This window comes from Natator depressus, chromosome 2 (assembly GCF_965152275.1).
Source record: "Natator depressus isolate rNatDep1 chromosome 2, rNatDep2.hap1, whole genome shotgun sequence".
Taxonomy (NCBI): Eukaryota; Metazoa; Chordata; order Testudines; family Cheloniidae; genus Natator; species Natator depressus.
The window spans coordinates 127558186-127578606 of NC_134235.1; the positions used below are offsets into that span (position 1 = coordinate 127558186).

At 39.6% G+C, this 20421-nt stretch overlaps 1 protein-coding gene across 3 annotated transcripts in view; it reads left to right on the plus strand.

Annotated features, from left to right (window-relative positions):
• The window catches only part of CDH12 (cadherin 12), an 822829-nt gene that overhangs the window by 767379 nt on the left and 35029 nt on the right, over positions 1–20421 (plus strand). For all 3 annotated transcript variants that reach the window (XM_074944993.1, XM_074944992.1, XM_074944994.1), the window contains 2 exons: positions 267–454; positions 13253–13506. In XM_074944993.1, coding sequence (XP_074801094.1) covers positions 267–454; positions 13253–13506 — 442 coding nt within the window. The remainder of the gene's footprint in view (positions 1–266; positions 455–13252; positions 13507–20421) is intronic.

Here is a 20421-nt window from a genome sequence, read left to right on the forward strand (position 1 = left end):
AACTACAAATTGAAAAGGGTCAATGATGTAGACATACGATTAAAACATACAATTAAGCTCTCCAGGGTTCGTAAAGCCATATTTGGGGCTCTTGGAACTTAACTGTGCCATGTTTAACTTGTCATGCTACATGTCTTTTTCTAACCTGATCTTGTTGTGAACACACCATCTTTACAAAGGCTGGTTTATTTTGATACAGGATGCTTTTTCCTGATCAGGTGTATTGTGTAAACTCCCCCAAATTATTGTTTAACACTTTCTCTCAGGTATCTTCCATTTGAAAGTACCCGAGTCCTCACTTGTTGGTTCAGCCATTGGAAGAATCAGAGCTGTGGATCCTGACTTTGGGAAAAATGCAGAAATTGAATACAACATCGTCCCAGGAGATGGAGGGAATTTATTTGACATCACCACAGATGAGAACACCCAGGAAGGGGTCATCAAACTGAAAAAGGTATTCATTTACTAAAAATCTAGTGGCTGAAATTTGAAAATGAATCATACAACTAAACATGATACGTGACATATAGGGTGAAATCTTAGTCCCATTGAAATTAGTGGCAAAGACCCCATGGACATCAGTGGAGCCAGAATTTCACCTCTTATGTCACACTCAATCAACAATGACCTGTGATGCATGAGTTTTGTTTATGTACTAATTATTAGAGCTGATCAGGAACCAACATTTCCATACTTCATTTTGACATTTAAAAAAAATACTTCCAATTCAGAACAAAAAATGAAAATTTCCCACAGTATAAAATTTTGGAAAATATGGAATTCCAGGTCAATCAAAACATTTTGCTATGATTTTGACATTGTTTTACTTTATTAATTTATACAAGATGAGTTTTATAGCCTCTTCCCAATAAGGCTTCTGCTTCTGCCTGTGCCACAGGTTTCTCCAACCAGGTCTTCCACCTAGCTGGCGTAGAGAACCCCCTTCCAGGTTCTTCAACCATGGTGTTTTGCTCCCTGCTGGTCTCTCTTCCACTGTAATCTTTTGTTGACCTTTAATGGAAGAAGCAGGTCATCTGCAGTTTAAAACCCGTACCTGGCTTCAAGTCCATCACCTGGGAGGTAGATAATCAGCCACAGCTGGGGCTAAGACTACATAACTTAAAGGGCCATTCCACCTTGTGGGACTTCCTCTCTTACTGGCCACCGTGGCATTACATTCAAGCTTTCATTTCCATACCTAGTCATTTCCAGGACACTCTTTTTTTCCTTCTTCATTTGCAAAAGTTTGGATATAATCTCTTTTGTCATTTTTAACTGATGAATTATTGGAAAAATTACATCTCTCTCTTTAGGAAAATTCTGATTACCCTTTTGCCTCAGCAGATACTTAAAAAATAGCTACATTTTGAACAGTCACACTTGTAAAAAGACAGTGAGGGCCACCAGATGCCAAGTTTGAACCAATAATGAGTATAAACGATTGATTGGGGGAAAAAAATTGAGCAGGCATAGTAGGCTTTAGATAAGATTAAATTCTCCCTGGCCCTGGGTTTGCTTTTAAGCCTCTACTATGCTGTGTGTGAGGGAAGGGAGAGTAGTTTGCACAAAGTTGTAGCTTCAGCAATGCAGATGCACTACAGTGTATACACACTGCACTTGTGCAAAGACATTTGAAGCGGGGATAGGCTACACTATTTGATTCCCCTCCACCCCCGCACTGGAGCAACACATACGTAGAAGGGTTTGCACTGATGCAACTGCACTAGTGCAAATAAACACATACATACATAAAATCCAGTGTAGATAACATCTTAAATTGCTTCCATGTAGAGGTGGTCAATTTTTTGTTTCTTTTGCAATGATTTTCTGATGAAAAATGTCCCCTTTTCACAAAACTATTTTTTTTTCTCTGAGAGAATTTCAGGTTTCAGCCAACAAATTTCAATTTTCTGTTTATTTTATTTTATTGGGGGGAGGAGGGGTGTCAAGAAGAATGGCTCCCTGACTGTTCTTCTGTAAGGCTCTTGTGTATTTCACTTCCACAGTGAAATTGACAAAAGGTTTCCTTGAAGACTGCAAAAGCAAAGAGCCTGGCCACTCAACCCCCCCCCCCCCCCCCCGGCTCTGGGACAGAGAGGCCTCCCATGTCACTACCATCGCTCCTGAAAGTCATAGCAGCCCAAGCTGTAACTGGGGGTTGGCTCCCAGCTCCACAGCAGGGATGCTGAAAGCCCTGAGAACCCTAGCTCTAGCCAGAGCTCTTGGGGCTATTAGAGCCCAGAGCCTAGGGTTCTGGGGCAGCTGTGAAATTAACAAGAATGTCAATTTCATTCAGCAGCTCTCAGCTTCCCAGGGAGCAGATTTCATTCGGGAAACACCATCTGTTGGTGTTTCTGAAACAGAATTGTGTGTTGGGGGGATTTCTGGTACATGGGGATTTTTTTTAAAAAAATGGATTCATTCTAATATGAAACAAAGACAAATTTCAAAAATAAAGAATTTCCCACAAACTGGAAATCCCACATTTTAACCAACTTTACTTCAAGACTGGCTTGTGAGGAAGAGGTTAATGTCTCATAAAAAAAAAATCATGGACACAGGTAAATCCTCAATCTGATTATTTGTGGGTCTCCACGCTATTTTTGCTGTATTTACTTATTTTAGCCTTTGCATTGTCAACCTGTTACCTGTTATCGTCTGAATGCATTTACAATAATAAAAACCATCCCCACTGTAATACATTGGCCAATCAACATTACCTAATGCAAGCAACAGAACTTTGGCACTGAATAGGAAAACAAAAACAAAAAAAACCCAACCTATCCCCTCTCAATCTTCCCCATCAGAAAGAGCCTGAACTTAGAGATAGGCTTGAAGGTCAAGAATTCTGGCTCTGTAGTATGAAGTAATGCAAAAGGAATAATTCCAGAGTGCAGGGCCCTCCATTGAAGGATGCCTTTACATAGGCCCTGATCCTGCATTTTGCCCTTTGTATGACTTTGCTCAGGTAAAATTCCCATTGATTTATCCCTTCAGACTTCAGTGGCTCGGGTGCTTAAAGATTCACAAGCTTAAAGTTGTGCATTGATTTACTGGAGGGGGTCATAAATAAGAGCAACATGATTTTCAGATGTGCGGAAAACTTGCTGCTCCCTTAGTTGTTTGTTATAATGAGTGCACACATATGCTGTGACCAGGGAGTGAGACACACTCTCTATTTATGTTCAGGAATGAGTATTTTAACTGGAATATTGTCCCAGTAAAAGGGTGCTAATATTCCATGTTGAAGTTTGGCTTAGCATCGTTCCTATGAAATATATCAATTAGGCTCTTCATCTGCATTTTTTTATGCAGACTCCTACCTGCTGATAGTGGGAGGGGGGATAGAAAGAGTGCAGCAGATGTTACTGAGCATTCTCAGTACAAGCCAAGCAACAGATCTGCATTGCCTCTATCTGGGATACTAGTAGTTACTGTATTGTTATATGCACAATGAAATCCCTTGCACACACTAGCCTTTCATACTAGTTAGTCTTTACACTAAGGAACATATTTTTTAAAGGACCATCACATAGCCTGTAAAATTATTCATGAATTTTATCAGCAACTTTATCTATTTATGTATTTTAAATCAGGACACTTATTTAGTGGACTTCCATGGAATACCTGGAGACTTAAAATTAAGCACAATCTCAACTGTTTTCCTGGATTCTGATCTAGGTCCTGATTTTCAGAGGTGCTGAGCATTCACAATGCCCTTAGACATCTGACACAATGTGTGTTACGCTCACTACTCATATAGTCAATGGGACTATGCACATGGGCCTAGTTGTTGTGAAGCTCAACATTAAAACTTCAAAGTACATTCTCAGACTCAACAGGACTACTTAAAATGCTTAAAGTTAGGCATATGCTTCAGTACTTTGCTAAATTGGGACCCACTAACATTCAGGCTCATCTTTAGGACTCCAGTAACTATTTGACTAAAAAAAAAATCACAATTTGCTGAAGCAGCTGCTCAGTACCACCACTTAACCAAAACAATTATTGTCTGCTTAAAAAGCCAGTTTGCTTTCCCCTCTCTGCTTCTTGTATTACAGTCTATTAACATCTCTGGGCCACTGCTGTAGTTCAGCACTGAGCTGTATCAAAACACAGTCATGCTATTTGTAAAACTTGTTTTTATTTGTCATGAAAAATTTGCCATGGTAGAACTTCTCCTTCACCACATAAAGCTTTTTCTCTTAAATGGTGCAATTTCTATATGTAAATGAAAAATGTCTTGCTGAACAAGTCTTTGTAAATTTGTTTGGGTGAAAAGCTGTATTTGCTGGTGGAAAGGACACATGCCAGGTTTTTCTCTTCAGTATTCCAAGTGAATTGACAAGGAGAGGGAGTTTTGTGCTTCTCTGGCACTAGCTGGATTTTGTAAGCCAATTCTTTTTATATGGAATAGGTGCACATCTTAAATTTCAGAATGGAGTTGCTGACCATTTAGCTTTAAGATATGATCTGGTGTATAAGTTTAGTTATTACAGTGATCATTCTATAAACAAGAAACAGATTATGTTACATTCTGCAAGTCAGAGGCTTCTATTGGCATTTAGCACCACTGTGTGGTTGGTATAGGAATAGCTCCAAGGAAAATGAAAGCAATGAAGCTAAAAAGTGTGTGTAGGGGGGAATTCTTTATGGCTTAAAAACAACATCCTAATCAATCAGCTTTTTAAACAATTCATAAATATTAGTAGTTAGACATACAATTATTCATTTCTATGCACGTAAATGTGTCTGTTTCATAGATAGTGACTATCATTTTATAGAGACATAAGGTGGGTGAGTTAATATGTCTTATGGACCAACTGCTGTTGGTGAGAGAGACAAGCTTTCAAACTTACACAGAGCACTTCTTATACTTCTTATAGGTTTTGTATACATTACAAAATGAAGTCTACCTAACTTACATTGTTGTACAGCCAGCACAGTGGCATTGGGTATGTGATAGGAGAGCGAGATCATCTGCGAAGTTTAGGTCTTCAAGGGATGAGAAGGGTGTCCATTTAATGCCTCTTGACATGTCTTCTGTTGTACGCTGCATTACCCAGTCAATGGCAATGTTGAAGAGGATTGCAAACATGACACAACCCTGACATACTCCTGTTTTCACTTCAAAATTGAGCTCACTGTGATCAATACTGCATATAAAGTTGAAATAAAAGCTGGTCCTGTGAATGCTATCAAAAGCCTTCTCAGAGTCTATGCAATGTATGTAGAGTTTCCGTTGCCATTCTAAGTATTGTTCTATTACGTTTCTTAGAGTGAAAGTCTGCTCTGTGCATCTATGCTGTTTTTGAAAACCAGCTTGCTGTTTTCTGTGAATGCTATTGACTGCCTCTGATATATGCTGGACTATGATCTTACACAATACTTTGATTGGCACAGATAAAAGTGTGATACCACCTCAGTTATTACAATCACAGAGAGTTCTTTTCTTTGGTATCCTCACTATAACCCCAATGGTCCACTCATCTGGCGCTTTTCCCCTTTCCCAGACTGATGTAAATAGAGGGGCCAGGATAAATGCTGCTAACTCAGGATTTAACTTGAACAATTCTGCATTCTGCAAGTTATCCTTGCCAAGAGCTTTCCCATTTTTTAAGGATTTGATGGCTTGAATGATCTCTTCCTTAGTTAGGGTGTCTGTGTTGATATCAAGATCTTCTTCTGCCTCCTGGATGTTTGTTTCCTCTTTAGGTGGCTCCCTATTCAGCAATTCTTTGAAATGATCTGTCCAGCGCATTTCTTGTTCTTTTTCTGTTATTAGGTGGCCTAGTTTGTCCCTGATGAGAGTGTTTCTTGGTGTCTGCTGTTTACCACTGATAAGCCATGTCATTTTGTAGACTGTTTCTTGTTCACCAAGAGCAGCTGCATCCTTTGCTTGTGTTGCCAGATTATCAATATAATGTTGTCTGTCTGCTCTCACAAGGCATTTGACTTCCTGGTGCACTTTTCTATACTGCTCACAGTATTTGTCCTTCAGCTTCTGGGATTGTGTGTCTAAAACTTTTTTTCTTCAGGGTTAGTCTGGTTTTTATGGCATTCCATGTGCTGGGTGTAATCCACTCCTTCCTTCTCTTCTGCCTGTAGACTAGACAGGCTTCACTGCTTTGTGTATAAATTGCTATTACTTTGTCTGACTTCTTGTTGATCACCTCATCTTCATTCCCCTCCTCTTTATCACGGTTTGCAAGTGCTTGAAACCTGTTCTTTAGCTGCAGAATGAAGGCTTTCTGTATTTCAGGGGACTTTAGCTTGTGAATGTCATAACGTCTATGCCCCTTGTTTGGTGGACCACACATCTCAGTTTTAGGTCACAAGGTGGTGGTCATTGCCAACATCTGCACCCTTTCTCACTTTCACATCTGTCAGTGAGCATCGCCATTTGCCATTGATCATTATATGATCAATCTGGTTCTTATCTCTGCCATTTGGAGAACATCATGTCAGCTTGTGAATTTCACGATGTTGAAATAGGGTTCCACCGATCACTAGGTCATTCATATTACAGAAATCAAAAAGCCTCTCTCTGTTTTCATTCATGATGCCACACCCATGTCTTCCAATTGCTCTGTCTTTGTGTTGTCCTTACGGACCTTGGCATTCAGGTCTCCCATGACAATAGTTAGGTTGTGGCATGGTACTCTCTCTAACTCCACTTGTAATGTAAGTTAGAATTTGTCCTTTACTTCTCCATCACTGTCATTTGTTGGAGCAGAGCACTGAATCAGGGTGTTATTATGTTTCCCTTTCAGTCTGGCTCTCTTAAACCTTCTGCTGATGGACTTCCATTCAAGCAGGAAATGCTCCACTTCCTTCTTCAAAAGATTGGCAACACCCTTATGGTGTTGTCCATCATCTCATCCAGAATACAGCAAAGTTTCTCCCAAGGCAGTTGTTAATCTTCCTGATCCCATCCATCTCGTGGACACCCAGGATGTGTAAGCTGTAGCGTCTCATCTCTGCTGTGACCTGAGCTAGCTTCTCTGTTTCATACATTGTCCGTACGTTACAAAAAACAAGTTTGGTTTTTGTCTTGGTGTTGAGCACTTCAGTCTTCCTGCCAGTAACTTCCTTTCGTCTTTCACCACTGACAGTCATACGGGTCATTGACTCCTGAAGGCCATCACACACAGTAATGGTAGATTTCTCTGTTGCTGTTCCCGTAACATTTTTTTTTTTTTTTTACGGGAGAGGGTTGTTAGCCCTGTGCCTAACCCGCAGCCTGGAGGACCAAGGTCCATGAACAGAAGTTGGCCGAATAAAAAAATGTTAACTCAGCCATCTTGTCTCTTTAATATATATTTCCCTGTGACACCAAGACAAACCCTAATCTTACCAGAACTGATAGGGGATCCTTAATCACCACAGCAAGTAGCGAGAGACACTTGAAAGAACCAAGCTGTACGGCACTAAGTTTATTTACCTCAGAAGGATGAATATTGAGTCAGACCTATGGAATTTGCACCTGAGCTCCCAGAGTATCTAAACCTTCTTCCAGTAAGCCATCACATACCACTGAGTATATGAAACAAGACCACCTACAAAAAAAAATGGACACTTACAAAGTGATTATAAAACAACCAGAAATTCTGAACTACCAAATCAGCCATTATTTCGCTAGCACAGATAATATGGTTACTGTAAGGCCATTTCTGGAATACACTACATCCCTGCACTTCAAAGGTGTATTTCCCTTTTTAAAAATTCTCACAGTAACAAAAAAGCAAAAGGCTTCATTAATCAATAAGCTGTGCTGCCTGTTAATAACAGGACACTTGTACATGCCCCAGGATATATTACAAGAGAGCTAAAACCTGTAAACTAATGTGACCCAAGGGAACGTCAAGGGTTTTTGCAGACACTGATACCCAGCACAGCACAGACAGTCAATTGTAAGAGAGGATTGTCCATGTGTGTATAATATGGGGAGACTTCATATTTTAACAAGGAGGAGTAGACATGCCAAGCCTTTGGCATAGGTAGATACCCACAATAAAGCAAAGAATGCTATCAGAAAGATGATGGTGGTCATCAAAAAATACAAAGCTAATGAAGTGATCAAAAACAGGAAGTGGAGCTCTTGAGTCTCCAAAGACCAAATCAGCCAGTGTTGCCAGGTTTTTTTGGTTGGTTGGTTGGGGGGAGCGGGAGGTTGGGTTTGGTAGCAGTTCAAGAATTGAAACTCTTACTGCAGGAGTTTGTATGGGCTAGTAACATTTTTTGAGCTCCGTATAGATGAGTGGGAAATTTATCCTTTGGTTAGACATCTATCACCACCAGTTCACTTTAAACATTCTAGTTGTTACTGTATACACTCTGAATAAATTTTGCTCATAATTCATTATTACAAGGCTGATTAACTACATTCTTATCACACTGCATGCAAAAACAAACATTGATGTGCCACATTGTCACAGGATCTTACCTTACAGTCATGGGAATGCAACCATTTCCTCACTTGCTCTCACTGGGAAGTTGGATTAACACTCCATTTTAACTAGGCCACACCTTTCTGGAATAATGACAGTCCAAATATATCAAAGAACAAAATCAACATCCCTTTCCTGTCCCATTCTTTGCCTGGGCCACAGGCTTTCTACTGAGCATCTGTGTCGACCTTGGTGAACTGCGTGAAGCAGAGCTTCTGTCCGATTCCATCTGGAAGTCCCTAAAAGGAAGCTGGCATCTAGTCCAGATATTAAACTGTTTCTTCTGCTCAAGGTCACTTCCTTCACCTCTGTCTAAAGTCCTTGACATTTTCTGGGGTCTTAACAAAAAGATCAAAACCACAAAAGTGCAACATAAACAATAAGCCCCAACCCCTTCTTTTTCCTGGCTTCCTGTGGGTGGCTGAAAGCAAACCATCTCCAGGCTGCTTTACCCTGGCCATGTGGCTTCAGATCTTTCTCAAGCTGCCACCCAAGACCAAGAACTCCTTCTGCTGCTTCTTCTCTCCCTGTTGTGAGAGAATGGAGCTCCTATGTACATCTTGTTCCTTCTCATCAATCCTGGAGGTAACTGCTAACATTTCCTAGCTGTCCCTTGGACGAGAGCTCCTAGCATGCTGCTCGTTCTGCACACTCATCAGAAACGTAGGACAGTGTTGGAGCTGGAACCTTCCTTAACAGACCAGCATGCCCTGTCACTTATTTTTATTTTTACTATTTCAAATCCAGCGCAAGTCAGTAGTTACTAAAAAAAAAACAGTTAACATCCGACAGATATTTTGGAAGTCTGTGTTAAAGTTGGTGGTCAGCCCATTTTTGTGGATCAGTTGTTGAGACTTTACAAAAACACATCATCCCAATGACAGCGCATTGACTTCCTTGTTGGCAGTCTCAACAGATCACATTTTATGTTCATTCAAACCTTGGCCCACCATCCCATCCCCAAACCCCTCCATGACAGAACTGTGAAATATGGATGTGGCAGTTTGGGGGAAGCTTGTTCTGCCTGTGTCATGCTGTACTTGTTCTATGGATAAATATTGGAGGTCATGAGGCTGCCTGTCCAGCACTTTTTGTGAGCTCTTATTTTTCTCATTCTGAGAATGAGATGAATACATACAGTTATTTTCCCACCTATGTCATCCTTATCAAGACAACTCAGTAAGCATGTTTTGCAACTTTAGAATTTTGGACAACCTCCTCTAGTTGGGGAGGAAAAAATCTCTGTTGCATTTTCCTTACACAATTTACATTAAAGTATTATTTGTCAGTATTCCTTCACTTCTATATGGGGTAAGGGAAGCAGTAATATTTCAAAATACCTCTACTTTCAAATCAGAGGGGTTGATGTGCTTTCCTGTTCACACTAATTAAACCAGTTCCTGGTACCTCCTATGAAGCTAAATAGTGTGGTTTGTCATTATGTGTTATTTTATTTTAGTATTTACAAAGTGATATTGCTATACACAGCTCTGCATACACTGATAGTGCTTTACTAAGAGTCTGTATACAGTAGCTAATAGCCGAAACAGAGAGAAGAAAGACAGGGCCTGCCAAGAGAGCCAAACTCTTTTGTTATGAGACTGACAGGAGATCATTACAAAATGCTCCCATAATAGCTCTACAGCTACATGGTTGAAAAAATAGGCACATTGGTGCTAGCAGAACTGTCATTCCCTTATGGGAAAAATCCTATGAAATGAAGCAAAATGATTGCCTTTCTTTATGGCAGGTTTTTTGTAACGGTCTGTTTGAAGTTAATAGACGTCTATGGTACAGATAAGAATTTTCAATAGGTTTAAAAAAAAACTATAGAAAGGAGCTCATTACATATTCAACTCTACAGATTTTTAGCAAAACTTCCGTAGACCCTGGCTTTTTAATACAACCTCATTTTTTGTCTCTATTAACTTCTTTCATGAATTTTAAAGCATTTTAATCATCACATTAGAAATAGAGATTTGACTGGGGAATCTTTTGGGAAAAACTAGCTGAGGAACTAAATATTTATCAAGTGCAAATTCTGCTGTGCTCAGAGCCCTTTAAAATCAAAGTTACTAGTTTACTAACACTATGAACTTTATGTGCGTAATAGGGTTTAGTTACATAGATCAGACACCAGGTGGCAGCACAGATGTGAAATTTTTTTGGCAGCTAGAATACCTTAACAAACTACAGCTGACTGTTAGGAGTAGGGCGCTATATACCTTCTTTTGTGATGTGAGAAGCAACCACAAAAACAATACCAAGGAACTACATTCCAGACCTTATAAAACTTGAAAAATTTATAGAAATCTAGTCTGGGAACTAGGCAGCTCCAGGATATTCAGCCATCAACTTTTCTGACAGACGCCCAATATGTCAACTGGATGTCAGGATTTGAGGTGTATAGTAAGACTTGCACTAATTATCTGCATGGTTGAGGTCTGCAAATCTCATTTACATAGAGCTACAGGTTGTAAAGCAAATCTTTCCAATGCCCGTTCTAGAGTTGGATGAAATGTCTGAGAGCACTTTGGGTATGTAAGAAGCTAGATGAGGAGGAATGAGGACAGGGAACAACTAATGATGCTTAAAAGCTTCCACACCTTATTGCACTTGTTTCTTTCTTGTCCAAAATGATATTTACAAAAAAAAAAAAAATGAAAACAAAAAAACCCCTAAAATCTGAGTCAGTTGGCATCTGCAGACATACTTTGGCCTATATAAATCCCATTTACATTTATTTGACAGGCAGTCTTTGAAATGCAGAATTTACATGATTAGATAGTGGAAGATGCCACCATTTGGGCCATTTGTATTTTGTCTGAAATGGTGCATTCATCACTAGTGTATTTATTAGTACTATAAAATGTATTATTTTGACTCTTTCAATTCAGTACAGTTTATGTTTCTGGGCAGTCCATATTACAGACTCACTATGCCACAGATAAAAGGTGAAGCAGACATCCAGTCAGACAGGGCCATCTGCAACACAAATAACTTCTTTGGGTCCCAACATTATTCCTGCCTAGAGCTAGGTGAAAAATGCAGATTCAGTAACACAAACATTTTTGCAAATTCACATTGCTGTTGCTAACTCATTGGAGTAATAAAAAAAAATCTTGATCAAGAAATTCATTTTGACATTTTATAAAAATAAAAAAAACTTTTGATTTTTTGGTTCAAAACAATTTTTGTTTTCAATTTTCTTTCAAATTTATTTTAAAAAGTTAGAGGCATTAAATAAAATGCGCAAAATGAAAAGTAAATGTTTCATTTGGGTTTGAGAAAAATGTTTCATTCAACCTGGAATATGGGGTTGTTGAGGTGGCACTGGAGGGGAACGAAAGTAAAACTTCTGAATATTTATTTTAGGCCCATGCTTTACAAGTGATCCCTGTCAGACCAATTCTGCAGTCCTTAACCAGGCGAAATTCACACTGACTCCTCTGGCATTTTTTCCTGAATGAAGACAGCCCAGTTTGATATGAGCAGCATACCATAGTCAGAGTTTTCAAGCTTGATTATTTACATGCCATATATTGACTTAACATTAAGTCCCCAGCTTTGAAAAGCTTGGCCATATAGTATGTTAAAAATATAGAGACTTTCACAAGGATTTAAAACCATTATGCAATGTGTTTAGCTGGTGTAAATTAGCATAACTCCATTAACTTTAACGGAACTACTCCTATTTATGCCAGCCCAGCCTCTGGCCAATTATAGTCTTGTTGTGACAAGAGCAGAAAATGGCAGAGTTTAAACCCATGCTAGAAATGAAAACTGCTTGGGAGACAATGTAGTGATGGTTATGATGATGGAAATGAAATAAACAAGCAATTCTTACTTCAATCCTACAGTTGTAACCTAGTGTTTTTCTTCAAATACCATATCCTTTTAAACTGAAATTTTCTAACTTGGCTATTATAACTAAAAGCCACTAGATGCCAGTATTATCTAAGCATCAGGAAAAGACTGTTTCAGTAAAATGCTAGAAGCTTGAGAGGCAATCCCGCCAAATGCTGTATTGATAGTAAAGCTTTTGTATTTTTCTGACTAGATATGAGTACAATAATGTACAGAATATCACTGCAATAATGCACAGAAGAGATATCCCTGGTCACTTTACTAAAACCAAGAACACTAGATTATTTTATAATGAAATAAATTCAAATCAAAGTAATCCCGTTTTAGTATGTAGCTCTGTTAAGCAATTATAGCTTGCTGTACCCAAACTGCCATGTTGCATTCAATCCACGATAGGTTAGAGCTGTTGCCAATTTGCAAAATTAAAATCTGGATTTTGACTACATCCCCTACTCAAATTCTTCAGGTTTGTTGGGTGTTCCTGGCTTTTTCTTCAGAATAAAAAGAAGAATTCAGGTCTGGGTTGAGATTCCAAGCCAAACACTAAAGTTTGGTTTGGACCCATCTCTACACAGCAGGATTTTGATTTGGATCCATTTCCACCATAATTGTTCTTTCTGTAGTTCTTTGTGGTGAAAGGAAAAGGGGCTTGGGTTTAAAATACTAGAGTGGGATACAGAAGATTCTGGTTCAATTCCCAGCTCTACCCCAACCTTCCTGTGTGAATTTGGGCTTAGTTGGAAGCCACCATAATGCTAATAATAAATAATATAATCCAACTATTTGGACGGATCTCTAATCTGCTGAGAACACATGGGAATTAAGTTTGCCAATCTCTGATACATCAATAGCAGGTTAAACTGTACAGTCTGAAGAGACTTTTACAAAGCTATTTTGCCAGATCTGATGATGTTTTTTGTCTGTCCTTACCACAGCCGTTAGACTTCGAAACAAAAAAGGCATATACCTTTAAAGTAGAGGCCTCCAATGTGCATCTTGATCATCGATTCCACTCTGTGGGTCCATTCAAAGATACAGCCACTGTGAAGATCAATGTGTTGGATGTGGCTGAACCTCCAGTTTTCAGCAAGCCTATGTACACCATGGAGGTTTATGAGGATACTCCTGTTGGGACCATAATAGGTGCTGTAACTGCACAGGATCTTGATGTTGGCAGCAGCTCTGTTAGGTAAGGAAACATTTTCCTTCTTACATACCTTTCATACAAATCAAACTCAGAAAAGTTCAAAAAGAGAATTATGTAAAGTTTGCAGAGGATAGGTTCATCAATGATTATTAGATGAGATGGTCCATGACGCAGCCCCATGCTCTGGGTTTCCATAAGCTTCTGCCTGCCAGAAGCTGGGACTGGATGACAAGGGATGGATCACTTAGCAATTGCACTGTTCTGTTCATAGCATCTGGCACTAGCCACTGTCAGAAGGCAGGATCCTGGGCTAGATGGAACATTGGTCTGACCCAGTACGGCCATTCTTATGTTCTTATTTTCTAAATTTGTGCTGAGAATGAGACTTAATGGATCAGGAGAGTGGTAATGATATATGAAGCATTTCACATGAAAGTCAAAATCACAAGTAATTGTTGCGGAAAGTAATTATCAAAAAAGTACATGCTGCATTGGGTGGCATACATGAAATGAGTCAATCGATATATAGTAGATACTAGAAAACAGGAGTCCATATCACAAAAAGCACCATACCAGTTGGCATTAACTAACACACTTGACCTCAGCAGAGGTTCTGGGTACTGAATAGGTATGCAGACTTTTGTCATACCCAGAGGGAGTCCATCAAAAACTGTTTAGAAGTACATTGGGAGCAAATGTGGAAAGGCAGGGTCGGGGAATTGGCAATGCTTTGGACATACTACACCTATATTATGCATAAATTGAGGGATATCAGTGCTGCACCTTTTCCAAGTAATAGTCTTTTTGTCACTCTTTATATTAAGGTTCCATTCATAAATAGTTTATAAAGAGTAATAAATGATGAATAAATTGTTATAGATTATTAGTGTCAAAAAGGTAAATAGGCTGCATATAACAATCCATCGTTACCTCCTTCTAATGATGTGCTCACAACCATTTATTATGCATGGTATTCATGTCTATAACAGGAATAATTTATTAAACCTTTATGAAAAAAATGGAACTTCACTATAAAGTGTGACAAGTCTCACTCTTTCTAAAACTGCTTCGGACTTCCAGAAAAAAAAAGTCTGATGCTAATGATACATATACTTTATGTAAACAGAATTAATGGTTCTGATTTAGAAAAGACACATTAATAATTGCATGAAATTAGATTCTCCTAAAATACCTTGTGTAGCTAATATGTTAAAAAAATTTACTCTACTCTAGACACTTGAGTGCACATGTTGGTGGAGATTACATTTAATATGTGAAAATAAATTGTTAATCTTGTAATTGTCCTTAGTAACCATTGCCAAGCACATCTCCAAAACAACAACACAATTCAACAAAAATGCCAGTGTTTTCAGAGGCGCCCAGGACTAGAATGCAAATATTGCTGGAGTTCAGGATCTAAGACAGCTGACATAGCAATGGGAAGAGTGATTGCATTCCCACAGGTAGCTCTTGTGCCTGCCCATCCTGCATTCCTTTCCACCACTAAATGGTGTAGTTTCATATAGACTGGGGAACATAGATTACATTCCCTCCTCTCCCTCCCCCGCTGCCCCTAACAAAGGGCCAGATTGTGAACCCCTTCCCCTAGCAGTGAGCTTACAAAAGTAGTCCCATCAAAACCAGTGTTATTGTCCAGGTTCCTCCCCCACTCTGAACTCTAGGGTACAGCTGTGGGGACCTGCATGAAAAAAAACCTCCTAAGCTTATCTTTACCAGCTTAGGTCAAAACTTCCCCAAGGTACAAAATATTCCACCCTTTGTCCTTGGATTGGCCGCTACCACCACCAAACAAATACTGGTTACTGGGGAAGAGCTGTTTGGACACGTCTTTCCCCCCAAAATACTTCCCAAAACCACAAGGTTTGGTAAAAAGCCTCACCAATTTGCCTAGGTGACTACAGACCCAGACCCTTGGATCTTAAGAACAATGAACAATCCTCCCAACACTTGCACCCCCCATTTCCAGGGAAATGTTGGATAAAAAAGCCTCACCAATTTGCATAGGTGACCACAGACCCAAACCCTTGGATCTGAGAACAATGAAAAAGCATTCAGTTTTCTTACAAAAAGACTTTTAATAGAAATTAGATTCAAAACATAGAGAACCCCTCTAGGCAAAAACCTTAAGTTACAAAAAAAAATATACAGACAGAAATAGTTATTCTATTCAGCACAATTCTTTTCTCAGCCATTTAAAGAAATCATAATCTAACATGTACCTAGCTAGATTACTTACTAAAAGTTCTAGGGCTTCATTCCTGGTCTATCCCCGGCAAAGACAGAATATAGACAGACACACAGACCCTTTGTTTCTCTCCCTCCTCCCAGCTTTTGAAAGTATCTTGTCTCCTCATTGGTCATTTTGGTCAGGTGCCAGCGAAGTTACCTTTAGCTTCTTAACCCTTTACAGGTGAGAGGAGATTTCCTCTGGCCAGGAGGGATTTTAAAGGGGTTTACCCTTCCCTTTATATTTATGACAGTTATCTTGAAAGTTGGACTCTCTCTTAGGGCCAGATAGTGAGCCCCTTACTCATGTTTCTGAGAAGTTTCTCATTCAAATGGCCCAGTGTTAATCTCCTGAATAAGTAACTGCTCTCCAGTGAGAGTAACTGGCTGATAATCTGGCCCTGAGAGAGGCCAGTTTTCATGCTTGAGTGCCTAGACCCTGATCCTGCAACTGAATCTGCCTGAAGGAACCACTGGTTAAGTCTGTGGGACTTCTTGTGGGTGCAGTAGCCTGTGATATTTTTATAGTGAGCAGAACAGTGTCAAGATAAACCCTTTATTGTGAATAGAAGCTGTGTACAGAAATGAGGTAACAAACTTTCTACTACTCTGTGTAGCTGTAGCCTGTGACTGCCCTGTCCTGGGTTGCTTTGTTTCTGCTCCAGAAGGAAGTGTGCCCCAGGAAACTAAAGACTGCATGAAGAATGGCATCTCTTAGTTTCCTGGAGGATTTACTCTATAGTGCATCTTCCCTTTTTTGGATCCCTTTCTGAGCTTCCTGACTTAGTTAAAACATTAAACTAAAACTATGGCAAACACAATAATTGATTTAACCATCCTTCAGAGCCCACCCATGCAGAGCTCATTGCAGTACTGGGGTCTACGTTAGGCTGAGGTGCTCATTTCCACATTTGCCCAGTCAAGAGGTGACTTGTAGGGAAGGCATGGGGGGGTGTAGAAGTGTCCACCCAGATTGACCTGTCGGGGGCTGGGAAGGAGAAGGGTTCTGTCCTTCTCTCCCTGCACCTCCCCACCCAGCCCATTCAACTGCTCTCCCTGGCAGCTGGATAGGGAGCCGGATGGAGCCACTTCTGCCTGAGAGCCACTTCTCCCTGGCTGGGAGGTCACATGTCCTCCCCTTTAGATTGTGCACTGCCCCCACCCGCACCTCCCAGCCCCGTATGGGGAGGCACAAGTTGTCTATGCCCTTAGGTGTCCAAGTGCCAGTCTGAGAATCCAAATGAGGGATTAGATACTCTGATACTACAGATAAGTGAGGCGGTGCCAGAAGACCAATAGACACACTGGGACAACAAAAGACAAATGACTACTGGGTACTGCAGAGGCAGTACATCTCCCTCAGTTTGACTCTGAAAGATAATTTCTTTCAGCCAAACCATCATGATTTTGGTCCTGAAAACACATACTTCTCTCTTCTCCCCTTATAACTTCCCATCCAAATACCTTTGGGCCTTGGTGCCTCATACAAAGCTCCTTAAGTCAATAGAAAAACTCCTATTTGCTTCATTGAGCTTTGGATCAGTCCCTTATAACTGTGGAAACTGCCAATTAAAGAACTCCCATATTTGGGGGTGGCGGTAAGATGGTCATTGTTTACTATTTAACCTGTCTGTGTTCACATATTAGTTAGTTCAAGTGAAAGAACATAGACATAATTGTTAATTACTTATGTATTAGAATCCAATACTCCATAAGATTTATATCCTCTAATTGAAAGTAAGAGTCAATAAAGAAAAGTTAGCAAAAGCAAAATTTAGTTACAAAGAGCTGCATGTGATTACAACTTTCAAATGGGTCTTACAGCAATTATGGTCTCTGAGCTATTTAAAATCTAGATTACCTTGTAGGGGTAAATAATGGTCTGTCAGTTTTACAATATTTTAAAGAAGGAGCTTAAGTAGTGCAACACTGCTTCCAAGTAAATAGGCCCTCTAAGTAGACACAGAATGGCAAGAAATGTTCTCTGAGGTAATAGGCAATATAATGTGCTGGATAGTACGGTTTCTTTACAAATTAATTCATGTTCCCAGAGATGTTTTCCTAGAGCAGTTTAGCCATTATGGTGCCTGTTACAACAACAATCTGCAAAACAATGGAGACTAGAATAAAGGAAAATCTGCAGTGTATGCAGCAGAAGTTATAACTCAACAGAACAAAGCAGTCTAAAATAGCTCACATTAAAGGATGCAACACTAGTCACAGCAACTTAATCCACTTTATCAGGCAAAAATGTCTAACTCTGTTTTAAATGTATGGGGAGGGGGAAATAGTAGCTAAATAATAGTGGAGGTTGAATTTGGGTGTTTTTTTTTTTTTTGCGTGGGGGAAAGAAGAAGGAGAGACTATGTTGCTGAAAATCACTGAAAATGCGGAGGTTTATTTTTCTCCAGTAGATGGAATTAGGGCTGTTGAGGTTTCTGAGAAGTTCAGAGTTTGAATAAGTATGGATTGTGGGGATGGAAGTTGACAGAAATATGGAAATGAAGAGGCCCAGAACACAAATTCAGAGAAAGAGAAATAGGAAGACAAAGAAAAGAAGGTGCCTTAGGTAGTCAGCACCTGCAAATATGACTCTATGTGACACTGTTTTGGAACATCGCCGTAGTGCACCTGATTTTCAAACTGTGTTAAATTTAGATTTCAGTACTTGCGGGAGAGATATTCTGTCCATTTCCATTTCCCTCATACCGCAGCAAGAAATGCTTGGCATAAATGTTAAGCTGAAGTCCTGTGTACTTTGTGGCCATTAAAGATCCCAAAGCACTTCTCAAAGAAAAAGAAAGGAAATATTCTCACATGTTCTTCTCAGATTCCTAGCCCACGACAGTTACAAGCCCTCCAGGACAGACAAGTATCTGTACTCAAATAAACACTGAGTATTTATATCATTTATAAATCAGAAAATGTTGGTGTCAATCAAATCTAATTTCTTTTAGAGATAGCATCAGGTTTTTTATTAAAATCATGCTTACATATGCACATACTCTATAAAGGTTGAGACCAATGTGACATCTTAGGGACAAAGCTAAGTAACAATCAAAAATGCATAAATAGATGGTCGGGAAATCACCATTACATACAATGATATCTGGAGTATAGATATTTCTCTAACACTATGTGAGATTAAGCCACATTTCAAGTGGCATCTTTGAAGATGTCAAATTTCCTAGGAGATGATGTATCTTAGTGGATAAAGGATTTTTACCTTTGGTCTGAACTACAGATATGACTGATTAAAATGAATTTGATATTCTCCTCCATGACATTGCCCCGCAGAACCTCCTTGCTTGACTCACGTGCCCTACCTCGTGATCCACAGAACCATTTAAAGCAAAAAGGCCCCAACCTGCTCAGATCCAGAATTCCAGAACTAGAATATAACGCCCCCTACTTACATCCTTTTGTACTGTTAAGAACAAAAGAATGGCCATGCTGGGTCAGACCGTTTTTCCACATGCAACAGGGTGCTGGGAAAAGGGTTGCTGATTCAACCCTGTCAAGGTTCTTTCCCAACTCTGAACTCTAGGGTACAGATGTGGGGACCTGCATGAAAGACCTCCTAAACTTATTCTTACCAGCTTAGATTAAAACTTCCCCACAGTACAAACTTTGCCTTGTCCTTGAATAGTATGCTGCTACCACCAAGCCTTTTAAACAAAGAACAGCGAAAGAGACCACTTGGAGATGTCTTCCCCAAAAATATCCCCCCCCAAGACCTACACCCCCTTTCCTGGGGAAGGCTTGATAATAATCCTCACCAATTGGTACAGGTGAACACAGACCCAAACCCTTGGATCTTAAGAGCAATGAAAAATCAATCAGGTTCTTAAAAGAAGAATTATAATTAAAGAAAAGGTAAAAGAATCACCTCTGTAAAATCAGGATGGTAAACACTTTACAGGTAATCAGATTCAAAACATAGAGAATCCCTCCAGGTAAAACCTTAAGTTACAAAAAGACACAAAAACAGCAATACACATTCCCTCCAGCACAGCTTATTTTACAAGCCATTAAACAAAAGAAAATCTGACACATTTTCTAGCTAGATTACTTACTAACTTTACAGGGGTTGTAAGGCTGCATTCCTGATCTGTTCCCGGCAAAAGCATCACACAGTCAGACCAAACCCTTTATTCCCTTCTCTCCAGATCTGAAAGACTCTTGTCCCCTCATTGGCCATTTTGGGTCAGGTTCCAGCAGGGTTACCTTAGCTTCTAAACCCTTTACAGGTGAAAGGATTTTGCCTCTGGCCAGGAGGGATTTTATAGCACTGTATACAGAAAGGTGGTTACCCTTCCCTTTATGTTTATGATATGCCCCCCAAATGACAGATAGGATGAAACACTTGCTGTGACTTCTTCCTGGAGATCTAGGAGAAAACAGAGTTAATAAGACACATGCATCTTTAAATATACTACTAACTGTATAAAGACTAACAATATTTTCCACATCTTAAGGAAAAGACTAACAATATTTTCCACATTCTGGGAAACTTTCACGGGAGAGTGAATCAGCCACTTGCTTAGAAGCTCCTGAAATGTGTTGTATGTCGAAATCAAAATATTAAAACCAAAATAAACTCCACCAAATACGTTTTTTGTTATTTCCCTTGGCAATATGAAGCCACTGTAGCACAGCATGGTCTGTTTGCAGGTGGAAATGCCATCCCCAAACGTATAGGCATAGCTT